General features: G+C 36.4%; 1 protein-coding gene and 1 long non-coding RNA gene across 2 annotated transcripts; one reads left to right on the top strand and one right to left on the bottom strand.

Moving 5' to 3' along the window:
• Positions 1-1,821: 1,821 nt before the first annotated feature.
• On the bottom strand, positions 1,822-7,567 carry slc29a2 (solute carrier family 29 member 2). Its single transcript, XM_058757205.1, has 13 exons — positions 7,420-7,567; positions 5,963-6,005; positions 5,724-5,802; positions 5,505-5,638; positions 4,964-5,103; positions 4,628-4,762; positions 4,275-4,372; positions 4,002-4,074; positions 3,762-3,895; positions 3,543-3,648; positions 3,379-3,464; positions 3,081-3,280; positions 1,822-2,902 (listed from the first exon to the last, which is right to left on the bottom strand). The coding sequence occupies exons 2-13, from the start codon at positions 5,992-5,994 to the stop codon at positions 2,791-2,793; spliced, it is 1,329 nt and encodes a 442-aa protein (XP_058613188.1). The 5' UTR covers positions 5,995-6,005; positions 7,420-7,567; the 3' UTR covers positions 1,822-2,790.
• Positions 3,311-14,776, top strand: LOC131528203 (uncharacterized). Its single transcript, XR_009267815.1, has 7 exons — positions 3,311-3,449; positions 5,303-5,383; positions 5,471-5,626; positions 5,735-5,810; positions 11,271-11,341; positions 13,043-13,166; positions 14,071-14,776. It is a non-coding gene; the product is annotated as an uncharacterized LOC131528203 (long non-coding RNA).
• The last annotated feature ends 4,663 nt before the right edge of the window (positions 14,777-19,439 follow it).

A 19,439-nucleotide genomic window follows, 5' to 3' on the forward strand; every position in this document is an offset into this window, starting at 1 on the left:
TTTTAAAGTACCATGTGAATACCACAGTACATGAATATGATAATGAGCACCCACAACATCCCCTACACCCTTCTCCTAAATTCATGAAACCCTTAAATATCTATATATAGATTTAGTTCTGACAGACCTGACAGAATATAATTTTTCACAATGGCACTGTTTATTGTAGACATCTGCTCCCCCTTCATATAAATGGCTTACATTTTGGAGGAATAAAGTACCCTAAAAATATATACAGTATATTGTTTAATCAAAGCATATACAGTGAGGAAAATAAGTATTTGAACACCCTGCTATTTTGCAAGTTCTCCCACTTAGAAATCATGGAGGGGTCTGAAATTGTCATCGTAGGTGCATGTCCACTGTGAGAGACATAATCTAAAAAAAAAAATCCAGAAATCACAATGTATGATTTTTTAACTATTTATTTGTATGATACAGCTGCAAATAAGTATTTGAACACCTGAGAAAATCAATGTTAATATTTGGTACAGTAGCCTTTGTTTGCAATTACAGAGGTCAAACGTTTCCTGTAGTTTTTCAGCAGGTTTGCACACACTGCAGGAGGGATTTTGGCCCACTCCTCCACACAGATCTTCTCTAGATCAGTCAGGTTTCTGGCCTGTCGCTGAGAAACACGGAGTTTGAGCTCCTCCAAAGATTCTCTATTGGGTTTAGGTCTGGAGACTGGCTAGGCCACGCCAGAACCTTGATATGCTTCTTACAGAGCCACTCCTTGGTTATCCTGGCTGTGTGCTTGGTCATTGTCATGTTGGAAGACCCAGCCTCGACCCATCTTCAATGCTCTAACTGAGGGACGGAGGTTGTTCCCCAAAATCTCGCAATACATGGCCCCGGTCATCCTCTCCTTAATACAGTGCAGTCGCCCTGTCCCATGTGCAGAAAAACACCCCAAAGCATGATGCTACCACCCCATGCTTCACAGTAGGGATGGTGTTCTTGGGATGGTACTCATCATTCTTCTTCCTCCAAACACGTTTAGTGGAATTATGACCAAAAGTTCTATTTTGGTCTCATCTGACCACATGACTTTCTCCCATGACTCCTCTGGATCATCCAAATGGTCATTGGCAAACTTAAGTCGGGCCTGGACATGTGCTGGTTTAAGCAGGGGAACCTTCCGTGCCATGCATGATTTCAAACCATGACGCCTTAGTGTATACCAACAGTAACCTTGGAAACGGCGGTCCCAGCTCTTTTCAGGTCATTGACCAGCTCCTCCCGTGTAGTTCTGGGCTGATTTCTCACCTTTCTTAGGATCATTGAGACCCCACGAGGTGAGATCTTGCATGGAGCCCCAGTCCGAGGGAGATTGACATTCATGTTTAGCTTCTTCCATTTTCTAATGATTGCTCCAACAGTGGACCTTTTTCACCAAGCTGCTTGACAATTTCCCGTAGCCCTTTCCAGCCTTGTGGAGGTGTACAATTTTGTCTCTAGTGTCTTTGGACAGCTCTTTGGTCTTGGCCATGTTAGTAGTTGGATTCTTACTGATTGTATGGGGTGGACAGGTGTCTTTACCTCAAACAGGTCCATCTAATTTAGGATAATAAATGGAGTGGAGGTGGACATTTTAAAGGCAGACTAACAGGTCTTTGAGGGTCAGAATTCTAGCTGATAGACAGGTGTTCAAATACTTATTTGCAGCTGTATCATACAAATAAATAGTTAAAAATCATACATTGTGATTTCTGGATTTTTTTTTTTTAGATTATGTCTCTCACAGTGGACATGCACCTATGATGACAATTTCAGACCCCTCCATGATTTCTAAGTGGGAGAACTTGCAAAATAGCAGGGTGTTCAAATACTTATTTTCCTCACTGTATATACATGAACTTAATGAAAACATCACTATTAAGTGCTTAGAGTACATTTCATCAGTCTAGAGTGCTTAAGTTAGTCAATAATTTGCCATTACTCAAACAGTAATGTTTACTTGGACATAAAAACTAGGACAATTCATGTTAAATCCACAGAATTCCACAAGACATTAGAAAATTTAACCTTTTCCTGACTGGTGTCTGCAGTTACCCACCGGTTGAAGGTGAAGCGATTGTACATGAAGCGTTTGCTATATTTTACAATTTTATTAAAAACTGAGTAAAACAACAACAAATCAAACACACAAAAATCATACAAAATATTAAAGAAAAATAAATCAAATTAATAAAAAACACCAATAAAAATAAATAAAAATATAAAAAACATACCACATATAAAAACATACATTTGATGTAAAAAACTGATTGCGAATTAAAAAATTATTAAACATGTTAAAGGTAAAAGACTTCCCTTAAAAAACACCCCATGGAAATGCAAGTTTTAAAATACAGACACATAAATTAAAAGGTTAAGAGAAAAGTTTACATCTACAGTATCTAAATTTCAGGTTTTTTCCCTTTATGAGATCTTCAGAAACCATGACTATAAAGCGCTATAAAGCCCAAAGTATATTTTATAAATTTTTGACATCTGTACAGTCTGCTGATGTCTGTGCACACAATCCGTGTGCAGCCCATTTTTTGTTCACATGGACAACACTGAATTCTTGAAAGTAAGTGCCACTAGTCTGAACCGAATGTACAGAATGTATACATGCTTGTGGTCAATGGAGTATACTTGCACGCTCAACTGTGCACAAGATAAAGTGAGGAAAACAAGAGAAAAGTATACCCGTGCCTCAAAACAGTAGTCATTTGAAACATGTTTATGTTTGGGGATAATGGGATAGTGAGATAACAGAAGTGTCAGCCTGTGGGATCTTCCCTAAACAATTATTTTCAGGCCAAAAGAGAAAGCGCCACCCAGAGAGAGTCCCAAAGCCAGGAAGAAGGTCATCAGAGCCCCTGCTGTCTCTGCATCTTTAGACCTCACCAGCCTAAATAAAGAATAAACACAGTTTGTGGGTGTGCTGAGATATATTATGAAAGACAAAGGGTTTGTTCTGTATGAGAAGACAAAGAATGTCAATTACGGTGACATCACACTGACCCCAGCTGATTACGACAGCAAATAACCTTGATAAAATCTTTTGTGTTGTCTTTAAAAGTACTTACTGTGGAGCATAGCTCATGGAGAGGCAGGCAAAATAGCCATTCGTCATGGCAAACAAAGACATGATGATGATATAAGCCATGTCATGTTTGAAGAAGACTGGGAGATAGAAGCGGGGCTGAATGTTGCAGAGCATGAGGGCAGGAATGAAAACTACCCGTAATACCACAAAAAAAGGGAATAAACGACTCTTCATCGAAGGCTGGGAGTTTGGGAAGGAGCAAAGATGGATGTCAGATAAAGGATCATTTCCATAATTAGGCATTGTATTGTGTTGATACAGGCTCTGACGAGACTCACCCACTGAAGACGAGAAGTGAGACTTCTGCCAATCCAGTCCATCACATTGAAGACAATGAATGAACACAAAGGTACGAAGATGTTATCTATAAGATGAAAAATTATGAAAATCACAGTGCTTTGACAAGCATAATGCATGTGCTTGATATCTTGTGCAGACTCACCTTTCCCGTCAAATAAGCCAGAAGGTTTTGTATTTATGGTAATTGCTGGAAAAACGCACAGTGTGACGGCAAACACGCATGTCACACATAAAGCCATCACCCAAATCTATAATAAATGAATAAAATAAATGCAGCGATGCACTTACTAATTCTTTGAAAATACATTCAGTGAATTTTTCCTGATGGTGGGCATATAAACAGAAAAGATGTTTGCTATACCTTTTTGAAGACTTGTGGCACAGTTGACTTCTCCTCAGTGGGTTCCTGTTTGAGCTCATTCAGCTTTTTACATGTTTCACCTTCAGTGTCATCAAATCCATTGTCAAAATGATTCAACTTCACTTTAACAATCTCTGTAGCAACAACAAGAACATCATGATTTAGAAGAATCAACAGTGAGTGGCTTTGCTGGACTTTGTTATTTGTCAAAACAATGGACAAACATACGATGTGACATACCACAACTATTTGCTGATGGCTCTTTCATTGTTGTTTTAGTGGACACATTTTCCAAATGAAGTTGGGCAAATCTCTGTAATATAACAAGGAATTTCATTTTGTACAAAATCAGAAGTAATTAGAATACTGCTGTGCTAATAATGTACTATTTTCATATATTATAGCAATTTTTTATTTTTTTTTAAATTGCTAAAAACTTTAGTAAATGCTTTTTTATCTGTGACACAATTAAATGACAAGTGAAAAGAAATCATGATGGCTGGTGCCACCTACCAGATGCGGAAGTACGAGGTAACAGCATAAAGTAAGTAGAGTGGCGACACAGGGGGTTATGAAATATCCCAGGGCAGAACTCTCGGAGTCAGTTTCAACTAAAAATTGCATAAAAACACATCTGTCCGAATAAATGGGTTTCTCTCAGATTGCTAATTAAAAGTAACAACATTTTAGGTTAAAAAAAATAGTGTTGATTAGGATTGCACAATTAATTTAAACCACAAAAGGCTGAGCACTTTGATGAATAGTGTGAATGCAAAAGTACATTTGGGACACTAAACAGTACACCGAGTAATTAGAATGTAATTTTTTTTTTTGTCCAGCTTGAGTGGAACTTTTCAAGTACTTACAGATATTCGATAACAGCATAGCAATACCAGAGAAGATTCCTGCCACTGCCTGTCCACTCATGAACAGGGAGTTGAATCTCGGGGGCAGCTTACCGACCAGACCGAACAGACTACCTTGCAGCACAGCCCCAAACACTGGGCAAAATTGCAAAAAAGAAAAAAGAAAAAAAAAAAGAATTAGATTTGTCAGATGATTCGCTGACTCAAATGTATTTGAGAGAAAGCGGAAAGTGGTTTTATTGTAATACTCTTTTTATTATAATGTGAAAAGGGGAATGTGAACATTCTGTATATGTCATTCACATATAATAAACTTCAATATTATAAGAAACATACTGTTAATAAACCAGATTGTCGCCATTGTAATGGAAAAGAAGTGGTCCTGGTCCATCTTAACTTTCACTAAAATGGCCGTGAGAATGAAGAGCAGTAATATGAAGACCATGCTGCCAGCAATGCGCATCTTCTCTGCAATGCTACATAAGCAAAAGATTAAAAAATATATACATCATGATATTATAATATTAGAGATTGTTAAATAGTTCACTCAAAAGTGAAATTTTGCTGAAAATGTACTTATCCAAAATAAATGTGGGTATTTTTATTAGAAATCTGTGATGAGATTATTGATTTTTATCAGCTGTTTGAACTCATTCTGAGTTCTATTCACTGCAGAGTATCCATCGATGAGCAAGTAATGGAATGGTAAATTTCTTTAATGAAGAAAAACTCATCTACTTCTTGGATGGCCTGAGGGTGAGTACATTTTCATTTTTGGGTGAGCTATTCTATTAACTTCCCATTCCTACATACAGTACCTATACAACACTATATATCTTGCAGAAGTAAACAAATGTTGCATGAACCAGATACTCACTGCTGGTATAGAAAGGAGTTGAGAAGTGTGAATAGCAGCAAGGGAAGCTGGGCTAACAGCACACTCATGTTACCAAACATGTACGTGTCAGTCGGTGTAGAATTTGTACCATTTTTCAAACGGTCAGTGAAATACTGCAAACAGAAGGAACTGGAGTATGAGCATATGAGATTTAGAGATAACCATAACCTTCAATCAGTAATGGTCTGTCTTTCTTACATTCATTGCAGTGATGAAGAAGTTCCATGGAAGCAGAGTTCCCATTCCCAACAAGAAAAAGATAACAGCCACAAGGCCACTGTCAAGGTTAGAGAGACAATTATGTTATATAATGTCATAAATAAAATTTATGAAATATCACAAGCACAAAAATTAATGAAAGTTATTATCTTAATATTTTTTAATTATTTAGTTTAGCTGTTATCAAGTAAATCAGCTGGCATCAGAACTGCACTCACCTCTTATCTGATGTTCCCTTATAAATCCTCATTTTGAAATGTTCTGAAATAAATAAATAAAAGTTATATTTTTGTTGTTAGATCATGAACCAAGTTTTGTTGCATCAATAAACAGACATATATCACAGATCTTGTTAAACTGTGCATAACCACAGGAGTTGTGGGTGAAGTAAAAACGTAAAACAAAAACTGTGATAGTAAATAAACGCGGCAAATGTCTTTTCCGCATGATGTCATATCCCACGCAGTGTACGCTTAAGCAACAAGCTATCATGTCCAAGAGAAAACTGGTTATAGTTGTGATTTGAATTCAAAAGATGTTTTATTTTATTTTGAATCTAAAAGTATATCTGTTAACTTTATGCTGAATCTTATGATTTTATTTGGTATGTTTCATATACATAAAAGTAAAATAAATAATTCTAAACCTTGTTTGAAGGTTTTTATGGTTGATGCACATTCATATATGGATTCTCTTCGGTTTATTGATAGTAAAAAATGTAAAGATACAATTGTATTTGATAAAGAGCTGAATTTAATTGAAAAGTGATCTCATACTGTATATGCTGTCTTTTGGATTATTGACATTTAGTTGCTCTTTTCTTTGTATTCTTGTAAAATTGTATATTTGTATATTTATATCTGTAATGTAGGCTGTAAACCCACGTTTATTTTTATTTTTATTGGATGTCTTGATATAATTGTATATTTTTCTTTGTTGTATAAGATACTACTAGTTGATAAGATACAAGAAAATTTTATATTTCCTAGTAGACTATGTAACACAAGTCACTTACCTTATACTATATGGCAAATCCAAATACGTTACTTCAAACGATTATTATTAGCTATAAGGTAGCTTGAATTAAATGAAACTGACAGCTTCTTCTCTTCTGACCGCTGCTCCCGATCAAACCTCTTCATTTCCCTGATCATGTCAACGCGAAATAGCCTACACGATGTCATGTTTTAATCGTGTTCATATTATTGAAATATTAAGTTTTATGCATAATATATGCATTCGTGTAAAATAAAATATACACGAATAATATTTCTTATGTAGCCTACGAAACTGAAACCAACATACTGAAAACAGTCTGAATCAGTCACTACTCAAAATCTGAAAGCATGCAACGTTACATCCAAGCTTCGTCCCTCCATGCCAATTGTTTTTGTTTTTTTCAGGGTTTCCTTCCACATTTGTTGACCAGCAATGAATTTCCACGAATTTCGAAACAAAATATTTATATAATATAGGCCTAATAGAAAGTACATTCCAGCAATTACAGATGGTACAAATATTGATTCAGTGATTGCTCTAAAGAAATCTAATCAACATTTTAAGCCATTATTATTTTGTATTAATTAAACCTTGTAACTTGTAGGCTATATTCTCGATGCGTTCATTTAAATTCTTTTAAGAATATAATAATCGATGTATTAAAATATATACTCACAGAGTCGCAGTTAAACACGTCTTCAACAACAACATGCAGCACGACCACACACAGCGCGGGCAATTTTCAAAAGCTTCCCGGGTTCGCCTAAGCCCCGCCTTCATCAGTTGACAACTGCGGTCAGGCCAGCCGCCAAATCGAAAAGCTCGGTCAATCTAGCCGCCACTTTTTTTCTACGGTCGCGCATAAACTGCTTATTACGGTAAATCCGTCAGAGAACTGATGTGAATGCAAGCGCTCTTCTGGCGAACGCGATTTTTTCCCCCCCAACACACAGTCCGTAACTGTCTGATGTGGAATTACAAAATAAAAGCCTCCCAAATCTCATATACATGTTGTTTTGTGTCTACTTTCAAAAAACTATAAAAAGAAAGGTTCTAGATTGCACTGACCAGTTCCACCTCAGACAGAGAGGACACCTTCTCACAGTGTCAGCTGCATCGTTTCAGGACTGTCTGATGAGAAACAACATGTAATTCTCCTAATATAGTCTTTTCCTTGAAAAACTAATACCCATCACATCTTCAATGACACATTTGTTAAAATATTCTAACCTTCCTTTGGAAAACTCTTTTTGAGTCCTCATACTCCTTCAGGAGTGCAGTGTGGCTAATCTGATACTGGGCTACAAAGTCATCAAGCCTGGTGAGCCGGCCAGAAGTAAAACGAATATGTTTTAAGTCCCACTGACTCTTTTCCATTATTCCTTGAGTTTTATTGTCCTGTGTAATGTTCTGAGAAAGGATACAAAGACAGGTGAATTCCTGACATAATTTAGCAGTACAACACAATAAGAGTTCTGACACAATTTACTGTTATGGTACAAACTATATAATTACTTGTCTTGTAAGCTTTCTCAGGGCATGGTATCTCCTGGAGCACTGCTCATATTGTGGTCCTGTCCCATGTCGTCCAAGGTCACCTTTGTATTTAAAGAAAATGAAACATTTTGTCAAATTATCAGAAAACACACAGTCTGATATGTCAGTCAAAAAATGGAAATGTGGCATAGTTATGACAAACCTAGCATTATCCCGGTCCATAATCCAGCAAATGGTAGAATGTATTTCTTGAGGTGATTGATTAGCCCTTTGCATTGGTACACATTGAGCTCTCCATGCTTGTCCAGCGGGGCCTTTGTAATAATTGCATTGCAACGTTTTGCAAATCTGTTGCTTCCTGTAATGTCCTAAAAATAATGCAACAACGTGTTATTAGAGGTGTGTTTTACAGTTTTTCTCAGTTGCTTTGGAGCATTTCTACTTGTTCAACCTCCACATCATGTAGTATCTTGTGCACATCATAAAATCAATCTCTCACTGCTTTGAACAAATTGTGAATACTTTTGTACAACCATTTAATTGGCTGTGCACAACTGTCTGCTGTTTCCTACATTATCAATTGTTTTTGTAATGCTGATCAATAAGTATTATACTGGTTCTCAAATAAAATTACAATTAAAAAAAATGGATGAACAACCAGTAAACAAGCTTGGTCAAGTGCCAGGAATAATAATAATAATAATGCGTGATGGAAGGGTAGGGAGGCAAAATAGAGGAAGAGGCAGAAGATGCCAGAGAAGGTGTCCTCTCAGTCTGAGGTGGAACTGGTCAGTGCAATCTAGAACCTTTCTTTTTATAGTTTTTTGAAAGTAGACACAAAACAACATGTATATGAGATTTGGGAGGCTTTTATTTTGTAATTCCACATCAGACAGTCCTGAAACGATGCAGCTGACACTGTGAGAAGGTGTCCTCTCAGTCTGAGGTGGAACTGGTCTGTGCAATCTAGAACTTTTCTTTTTATAGCTTTTTGAAAGTCGACATAAAACATCACATGTATGAAAGTTGTAGGGCTCTTATTTTGTAATTCCACATCAGACAGTCCTGAAACGATGCAGCTGACACTGTGAGAAGGTGTCCTCTCAGTCTGAGGTGGAACTGGTCAGTGCAATCTAGAACCTTTCTTTTTATAGTTTTTTGAAAGTAGACACAAAACAACATGTATATGAGATTTGGGAGGCTTTTATTTTGTAATTCCACATCAGACAGTTACGGACTGTGTGTTGGGGGGGGGGGGGGAAATCGCGTTCGCCAGAAGAGCGCTTGCATTCACATCAGTTCTCTGACGGATTTACCGTAATAAGCAGTTTATGCGCGACCGTAGAAAAAAAGTGGCGGCTAGATTGACCGAGCTTTTCGACTTGGCGGCTGGCCTGACCGCAGTATTTGACAGATAGCCACGTCATAACGCCGACTGTTTTTTGTTTGTTTTGTTTTCTTTGTTTTTTTTTATTCAATCCTTTGTTTGAACATAACGCCGCCTATGTGCTTCATCTGAGGGATGAACGACAATGTGCTCATTTGTAGGCAATTTCCTACTTTCTCCTTCAGTGTTAGTATTTACCTTTCTCAGTGTTGAAACAGCTATCATGAACGCCTTAATTTAATGTTCAATGTCATATGGACATAATTTTGTACAATATATTTACACTTTTTACAATCGCTAGGACACATTTCTCATTACTAAATCACTTTTTCCGAACTCTTCACACCCCATACCGAAATGTAATATATGACATATATGTCCCTATCAGTAGTGATAATCAGTGGCGGCATTTTTTCATGACACGTGGGGGGCGGCACAAGCACTTGAAAAAAAAAGAAAAAAAAAAAAAAATCATCTATCATATAATTGTGTGGGGAATTGGCAAATTGGCGCCCCTGCTTGCTGAGAAGGTACCGTGCACAGAAGCTGTGTGAGAAGTGGAAAGGGGAGGGGGGCGCGGCCGCGGGGGACAAGTGGGCTAAATCAGTCACACCTCGACTTTCTTCCAAATAACACACATTTCATTCATAATATTAAAACACGGGCCTATAATTTGCACGTTTTTGTTTTTTCTGAATTGTGTGAAATGGCTAATAAAAATAGGTAATACAAAACGATTATGTGGAGGTGAATTGGTTTAGTCTTGACTTCTGGTCGTGAGTGACAGTGTTGGGGGATGGGAAATCATTATGTATATAGAGTATATTTATTTAAGTTCTGATAACTTATACTCTTTTGTGCAGAATTGTGTTTTTCAAATGTTCTGTTGAAGGATTTGAAATATAAGCTTGTATTACACTTATATTGTTATAGTAAAACATGGTTGTTTGTGCAAAAATTTTTGCAAAAAAACCTACACATGTTTTTTTCCTCGGATGAGTAATTCAATGTAGAACCGCCACTGATGATAATGTCATATATGTTACATATAAGGCAATATATTATTATCACATACATCCATCTTCTCGATATGTATTCCATAGTCTTTGTCGATATGTAGATATATGTTTATAACATATATGAAATTTCCATAGTAAAATTTGTATATAAACATATAAGAAATTACCATTGCATGCTTCTACTTAAATGCCCTACTTTCATGATATAATATCACTGTATGAACTTTTTACATTTTCTATAAATTTCAGCCGAAAGTCAAATTTCCCTAACATTTTGTGAGTAGTGTATTTGTCATCTTATAGGTATTTAAACACTTTAAGATATAGGCACAGTTCTAACTTAATAGCAAAATTAAACTTTGGTACAGTGTTTGATTGCAAGACTTAAGCAGATTAAATATATATTTTAACCCCATGTTGACTAAAATCAAGTTTAGTTTACTGTACCACCCAACACTACCAAAGTTAAAAAGTTGCTTTTAAATGTTGAGCACTTCCTGAAATACATATAGGGTTCAGACAATTTGATTTTTAATATGATACGTTTAAGTGTAACTATAATTCTGGTATATCAATTTATTGTGATTATATTATAAAAACCTAACTTTTACTAATTTCTTACAGATGCAGTGATCCAGAAATTTCTTCACTGGGGGCCTCTTGGAGATGGCAATAAATCAAAATCCACCCAAGCTGTGAGAATACTGTAGACCTTTAGCTGAACAACTACAATTGGTTGATGTTCTGTTTCTTATGCCTGTTCGGTGTTTTGATCAGTTATATATGTAATTGTTTCTTATTTTTTCTTTTTGATTGTGCAGCTCAATAAGATTTTTTTTTTCTATTTAAATAAAGATATGTTACTTTTTGTAGTTTATTGCACAATTTAACATTTAAGGCTTAAGGCATGAAATGTGCAATGTACTGCAACTTTATAGATACAATCTGTATTAAAAGATCAAATATTAAATTATATATATATACATATACATATACATATATACACAGGGGCGCTGTTAGGGGGGATGCGGAGTATGCCAGGCATATGGGCCCAGGCCGCTAGGGGGCCCCAAATGACTACTTTGGTTATTTTTTTTATTTGAGCACGTCTTCTAGCACTTTAAAGGACAGATACACCTTGCCAATTTGCCAAATTGCCAAAAGCAAACATGGAGGCCACTGAATTTTAATAGTTTACCATAATTTTACGCGTTTACTCTTTAATTTATAAGCTAATGTGCCACGAAAGCCTGGCCAGGCTGGTTTTAGCTGGTCTCCTAGCCTGGCCAGGCTGGTCAGGCTGGTTTTAGCTGGTTGTATGTTTTGGTTATATTATAATGGCATTAATGGGAAGACTAATTAAAATAAGTAAACAACTCACGCACTTAGATATAACCTCTTTGTTACGTCAAAAGAAGACTTAAAATGGCATGAAAACATAGTCTGTGGGAGTTTTTAGTGAGTAATCAGCTTGGTGAAATGTAAAGTAAATCTTCGTGTCTGTGACCAATATTTACAGAGCTTTGATGACTGATGATCCGAAAAATTCAAAAATAGTAAAGTTAACTATTAAAAAGAATAGCTGAACATAAGTTCACAAATATATATTGTTTAAATTGCCTTGAGTTATCCTGCTTAAAAAACACTAACTTGATGAGATTCATACAGGCCTTTTTGCAATATTGATTGCATTGTAATTTTTTATATTTTTCAATAGTGTGTAAGTAATGTTTATTACCAAGGAAATGTACATTTGATTAAAAAAAAGGAAAAACAAAAAAACAAACATTTGAGGACTTTGCCTACTCATTTCAGAATACCACTGACACACAGTGTTCCCTGGATTATCTCTCTGCCTTGCCCACTGGATACTGTTGCCGATCGTCGACCTTTGCTTGCCCTAGGATTACTCTTTGTCTTGTCTCTGCCATACCTGTTTGCCATTGTTTCGACCCTGCCTGTACGACCACGTCTCTGCCTAATAAAAACTTGCACATGGATCCGCACGTCTCACGTCTCATCAGCCCCGTTACACTAGTGTAGAAAATGGCAAATGTAAATTATATAACTGAATTTTCATTTTACACTAAAATTTGGACACATGTATGGCAAAATGTAAATAAAAATACAGAACTACATTGCCATTTTATGTATTGCAATGCATTGCCATTTTGCATATTTCAAATAGAATTTTGCTACCCATATGCTTCCATTTTTATTTACCTTTAGGGATGTTCAATACTGACAAAAATTAGTAATTGAGTCGTTTATTCAGTTGACTTTGTTATTGAAGTTCTTTGTGTAGGAAAGATTTAATCAATGTTTGGAGTGGCTTTCTGAATTTACAATGTGTTGTTTATAATTTCTTATTTTTTTATTGTTATTGGTGATTCCAGATTGCTGTCATTCAAGAACTTATCATTTCCTCCCCCATTGTGGCTGAGCTACACATTCTCTTCATTTTATTTTAAACATAAAACATCCAGAGGAGATGGCACCTACGTTGGAATTCATACAAATGTAAGGAACATATGTAATGAAACTGTGTATAAAGCATTTTGTTGTGTTGCTGTTTAGTTGAAAATAATCAAAGGGGTTAGTTCACTCAAAAATGAAAATTCTGTCATTAATTACTCACCCTCATGTCGTTCCAAACCCATGAGACCTTCGTTCATCTTTGCAACACAAATTACGATATTTTTGATTAAGTCTGAGAGCTTTCTGACTCTCCATAGACAGCAAGGGTCCTTACACGGTCAAGGCACAGAAACGTAGTATAAGGACATCGTTAAAACAGTCCATCTGCCATCAGTGGTTCAGTCTGAACTTTATGAAGTGATGAATACTTTTTGTACGCAAAGAAAATAAAAATAACTTTATTCAAGTCGTTATTTAACAAAAACAGCGTATCCGTGTGGTGCGGCTGACACAGAATAGCGTACGCAGTTTGCGTTCAGCGGGTATTCTCCAAAATGGCGCTACTGTGACGCAGATGCGACGAATTGTTGAATAAAGTCGTTATTTTTATTTTCTTTGTGTACAAAAAGTATTCTCATCACTTCATAAAGTTCAGATTGAACCACTGATGGCAGATGGACTATTTTGACGATGCTTTTCAAACTTTTCTGGGCCAAAATATGTTAAATTGTGTTCTGAAGACGAACGAAGCTTTTACGGGTTTGGAACGACATGGGGAAAAGTGATTAATGACAGAATTTTCATTTTGGGGTTGAGTAACCCTTTAAGTATATCATAAAACATTGTTGACAAGATCACATGACGGATACAATTGGAGACCACTAGAAATGCAAGTTTAGCATTTTATAAACAATGTTTGAACTGGAACTTGATAATTCAATCTCAACCTGTTCTGCACGTTACTCTATACTTCACTTTCATTCATTTAATTTCTTGTCATTTCCAGTCTTCCTGTGAAGAAATCCTGAACGAGGGTCGACGGTTCAGATGAAGGGAACCTATGCTTCCAAGACTCATATATGAACAACTTCGAGAATCCATGTACAATTTGAGCTTTTTTCAGATCTCAACATGGAACTTGGACTGAACATGCAGCAAAAGGAAAAAAAAAAAAAAAGTAGTTTCCTCAAGCTGGCACATGGCAAGAGATACTAAAAGCACACAAACACTTGGAACCCTGCTCTTAATTTAGATTGTATAGTTCTCTTAGTTTCACATTGAAATGTCAGGCATGAGTGCATGGATCTTTGTTCTTTATTTTCAAATGCTGTACAAAGTTTTTTTTTTTGCAGTACCATGTCAGTTGTAGATGACACAATTCACATTTTTGGGTGAACTGTCCTTTTAAATAACAAGTCTATAGCAATTGTTATTAATCACAGCCCTGTGAACATCTGAAAATGTTTTGAATCTTGACTTTCACAGTAAAGTTTATCTTTGTGACCACTATTTGGTGCAACACCAATATTGAGCAGGTACTTGTTCAGGTTTTCTTTTTTTCTGCCTGTTGCCGTTTAAAACTAAAAAAGTTTGACAATACAAGCATTTTCAATGGTGCTTTACACATTGTTAAATTAACTGATGTCATAATATTTTTATGTCTTCACCTGTTAAAGGCAAATAAAAGTGAACGCACTATTAAGAATGTTTAGATGAGGTAAAAATAAACCATGTTCAATTTGTATATATTGTGCTGGATTTATTTGCTGCTAAAGATTCTTATTTCTAGATTCTAATTCTAATTTTTTTTTTTTTTTCTGCATAATGGATTCTCCATTTATGGTACAGAAGAAAATGTAAATCTACAGAATTTTCCGTTTTTATGTTGAAGGAAATGTCTGTAAATTTAACAGAAAATGACCTGGTAATTTTCTGCCAGCAAATTCTCCGTTTTTTTACGGAATTTTTTTTTACAGTGTATATTGGATCTGACAGTAATGTCACAACACACAAGTGTGAGGGCCTAACTCTTTTTATTATGTGATCACTATTGCTTTGTCTGTTATTACAGATCGTTTGATATGTACTGAATATTGATGCATTTTTAAACTAAATCACAGCAGCGTCCATCTGTGAAGGACGTAGATTGTGAACGTAATCTCAAGTGCAAAATGTTCCTGGATCAACATCTTTGTTGATCCTAAAAAAAAAAAATAAAATAAAAATCTTTGTTGAATTGTAGAATTGAGGGATACGTTTACAGGAAATGTCACCCTGCTGAAAAAAACAATAGAACCCTGCCCAAAACACAATAGAAAATGTAATGGATTTAATCGTTATAATGGGAATTGTATTGGTTTTAATGGAAACTATAATGGTGACTACTGGTATGTGATGGATTCTACTGGTGGGATGTTAAATCCTATTGGGAAAATGCCCAAAACACACCATAAAGGCACGTAAACATTCGAAATGGGTGTTTATTATGGCAGAAGTATGCAATACAATTTTAAAATGTGTATTATAAACAGATACAGTGGGGCAAAAAAGTATTTAGTCAGCCACCAATTGTGCAAGTTCTCCCACTTAAAAAGATGAGAGAGGCCTGTAATTTTCATCATAGGTATACCTCAACTATGAGAGACAAAATGAGAAAAAAAATCCAGAAAATCACATTGTATGATTTTTAAAGAATTTATTTGCAAATTATGGTGGAAAATAAGTATTTGGTCAATAACAAAATTTCATCTCAATACTTTGTTATATACCCTTTGTTGGCAATGACAGAGGTCAAACGTTTTCTGTAGGTCTTCACAAGGTTTTCACACACTGTTGCTGGTATTTTGGCCCATTCCTCCATGCAGATCTCCTCTAGAGCAGTAATGTTTTGGGGCTGTCGCTGGGCAACACGGACTTCCAACTCCCTCCAAAGATTTTCGATGGGGTTGAGATCTGGAGACTGGCTAGGCCACTCCAGAACCTTGAAATGCTTCTTACGAAGCCACTCCTTCGTTGCCCGGGCGGTGTGTTTGGGATCATTGTCATGCTGAAAGACCCAGCCACGTTTCATCTTCAATGCCCTTGCTGATGGAAGGAGGTTTTCACTCAAAATCTGACCATATGACATTCTCCCAATCCTCTTCTGGATCATCCAAATGCTCTCTTGCAAACTTCAGACGGGCCCGGACATGTACTGGCTTAAGCAGGGGGACACGTCTGGCACTGCAGGATTTGAGGCCTTTTTTACTTTGGTCCCAGCTCTCTGCAGGTCATTCACTAGGTCCCCCCGTGTGGTTCTGGGATTTTTGCTCACAGTTCTTGTGATCATTTTGACCCCACGGGGTGAGATCTTGCGTGGAGCCCCAGATCGAGGGAGATTATCAGTGGTCTTGCATGTCTTCCATTTTCTAATAATTGCTCCCACAGTAGATTTCTTCACACCAAGCTGCTTACCTATTGCAGATTCAGTCTTCCCAGCCTGGTGCAGGTCTACAATTTTGTTTCTGGTGTCCTTTGACAGCTCTTTGGTCTTGGCCATGGTGGAGTTTGGAGTTGGACTGTTTGAGGTTGTGGACAGGTGTCTTTTATACTGATAACGAGTTCAAACAGATGCCATTAATACAGGTAACGAGTGGAGGACAGAGGAGCCTCTTAAAGAAGAAGTTACAGGTCTGTGAGAGCCAGAAATCTTGCTTGTTTGTAGGTGACCAAATACTTATTTTATCGAGGAATTTACCAATAAATTCTTTAAAAATCCTACAATGTGATTTTCTGGATTTTTTTTTTTTCTCATTTTGTCTCTCATTGTTGAGGTATACCTATGATGAAAATTACAGGCCTCTCTCATCTTTTTAAGTGGGAGAACTTGCACAATTGGTGGCTGACTAAATACTTTTTTGCCCCACTGTATATATCGCGTATAATTATATAAAACTATAGCGCATCTATTTTCCTATTTTTAAACAGGAGATTATAATCAAATAATAAATAGGATTATATATTATAAAATATGCTCGGAATAATAAGAATTCATTTTACATAAGTATTTTAAAATACATTTTACACAACAATAAGAATCAATTTGTAAATAAAATTCATATTCATAATGAAACTCCTCTGCCTGCCAGTGGTTGGCTATACAGTACAGACAGTCCCTCACCAACATAGACATAACAAATACTTAACATTGAATGAATAAAACATGAAAGACTGTTGAAAATATGTTTAAAATTTTTATTATTTTTATCAAAGACCAGCTATTTGACTTATATAGGCCTATTCATCAGAAAATAAATCAATGTTTTATCAAACTTCACTCACACAGTTTCAGTCTGCTAAAGCATTCACAATAGAGTTCTACAAGAAGTTCGCAACTTTGCTGGGCCCTCTTCTTGTGGCAGTTTATAATGAGTCCTTTGATACTGGAACTCTTCCCTTAACACTCACGCAGGCATCTCTCTCCCTTTTACCAAAGGAAGGCAAGGATCCTATACTCGTTGTGAATCATATAGGCCAATTTCACTTCTGAATGTAGACTTTAAAATTTTATCTAAAATTATTGCATTACGCCTAGAACTCATTCTCCCTACCATAATTTCAGATGACCAAACAGGATTTATTCGAGGTCGTAATCCTTTTAGTAATTTACGACGCCTATATAATGTAATGTATACAAATTCTCCCCCAGACGAGCAAGAAGCAGTAATATCTCTCGACGCCGAAAAGGCGTTCGATAGAGTAGAGTGGGAATACCTCTTTTACACACTTAAACAGTTTGGTTTTCCTGCAGACTTAATTTCATGGATTAAATTGTTATATGTTTCTCCGGCTGCCTCAGTGTGCACAAACAATGTATACTCTGAATTCTTCCCTTTACATCGGGGCACCAGGCAAGGATGCCCCCTTTCTCCATTGTTATTTGCTATATCAATTGAACCATTGGCTGCTGCACTCCGTCAATCCTCTAACTTTAAAGGTATTATGCGGCATGGTACAGAGAATAAGATTTCATTATATGCAGATGATGTTTTGCTATATGTATCAAGCCCAGCCACATCAATACCTCAAATTATTTCATTATTAAAGGAGTTTGGCAAATTCTCTGGCTATAAGCTAAACTTGAATAAAAGTGAGTTTTTCCCGATCACTCCTACCTCCTATAGAGACTCTTCCTTTATCCCCTTTAGAATAGTTCGTGAGGGCTTCAAATACTTAGGTGTACAAGTCACCAGATCGTTTAATAATTTGTTTAAGGCCAATTTTTGTCCACTATTGGATCGATGTAAAAAAGACTTTGTGAAATGGTCCTCTTTATCCCTGTCTTTAGCAGGCCGTACTAACCTAATTAAGATGTCTGTTTTACCAAAGTTTCTGTATTTATTTTCGAATATACTCATTTTTATTAGGAAGAATTTTTTTACTAAGATGGATAGTCTAATTACCTCCTTCTTGTGGGGGAATAAGACCCCTCGGATTAGGAAGACTTTTTTTTACAGAGATTAAAAGGTCAGGGAGGGATGGCTCTACCTAATTTTTTATTTTATTACTGGGCAAGTAACATTCAGAAGATAATCTACTGGTTATCTAGTGTAGATCCCCAAAATACCCCTTTGTGGGTGCAAGGGGAACAATCATGTACTAATGTCAAACTTAGTTCCCTAGTTTGTTCTTCACTTCCTCTGATGGGAAAGAATTATATCTCCTCCCCTAATCCTGTATTGACTCACACCTTAAAAATTTGGGCCCAATTTAGAAGACATTTTGGTCTACAATCAGCTTCCATTTTGGGTCCTATTGTCTCTAACAGTTTATTCCCACCATCTTACATGGATTCAGCTTTTTGCATATGGGAGGAGAGGGGGATTAGGCTTCTAAAAGATTTATATCTAGATAATACTTTCTGCTCTTTTGAAGAGCTTGTACATAATTTTGCTTTACCTAGAGCTCCATTTTTTAGATATTTGCAGATTAGGAGTCTCATTAAGAAGGTCTTTGTCTCCTTCCCAGAAATCCCCCCTACATCACCTATTGAGAATTTGCTTGATTTGAACCCACATGGTAGGGGACTAATCTCAATCATATACTCTATTATAACATCTATAGATCCACAGAACCTGGATTATATTCGTAAAGCCTGGCAAAATGATTTGGGCACAGAATTTACAGATGTAGAATGGGAAGATGCTTTAAATCAGGTGCATTCCTCCTCGCCCTGTGCGAGACATGGCTTAGTTCAATTTAAGGTTCTCCATAGGCTTCATTTCACTAACTTTAAACTAGCCAAGATTTACCAAAATATTAGCCCTGTATGCGGTAGGTGCTCACAATCACCTGCTACTACTGCTCATATGTTCTGGTTGCGTCCTAACCTAGAGG

Source organism: Onychostoma macrolepis, chromosome 21, assembly GCF_012432095.1.
Source record: "Onychostoma macrolepis isolate SWU-2019 chromosome 21, ASM1243209v1, whole genome shotgun sequence".
NCBI lineage: Eukaryota > Metazoa > Chordata > Actinopteri > Cypriniformes > Cyprinidae > Onychostoma > Onychostoma macrolepis.

Excerpts from the sequence above, each read along its gene's own strand:
- slc29a2 (XM_058757205.1), bottom strand. The coding sequence starts at position 5,994 with ATGAGGATTTATAAGGGAACATCAGATAAGAG. Across the intron at positions 4,373-4,627 it reads TATGCTGTTATCGAATATCT|TTGAAACTGACTCCGAGAGT; the intron begins GTAAGTACTTGA and ends TGCAATTTTTAG. Across the intron at positions 3,465-3,542 it reads TGGCTTATTTGACGGGAAAG|ATAACATCTTCGTACCTTTG; the intron begins GTGAGTCTGCAC and ends TTCATCTTATAG.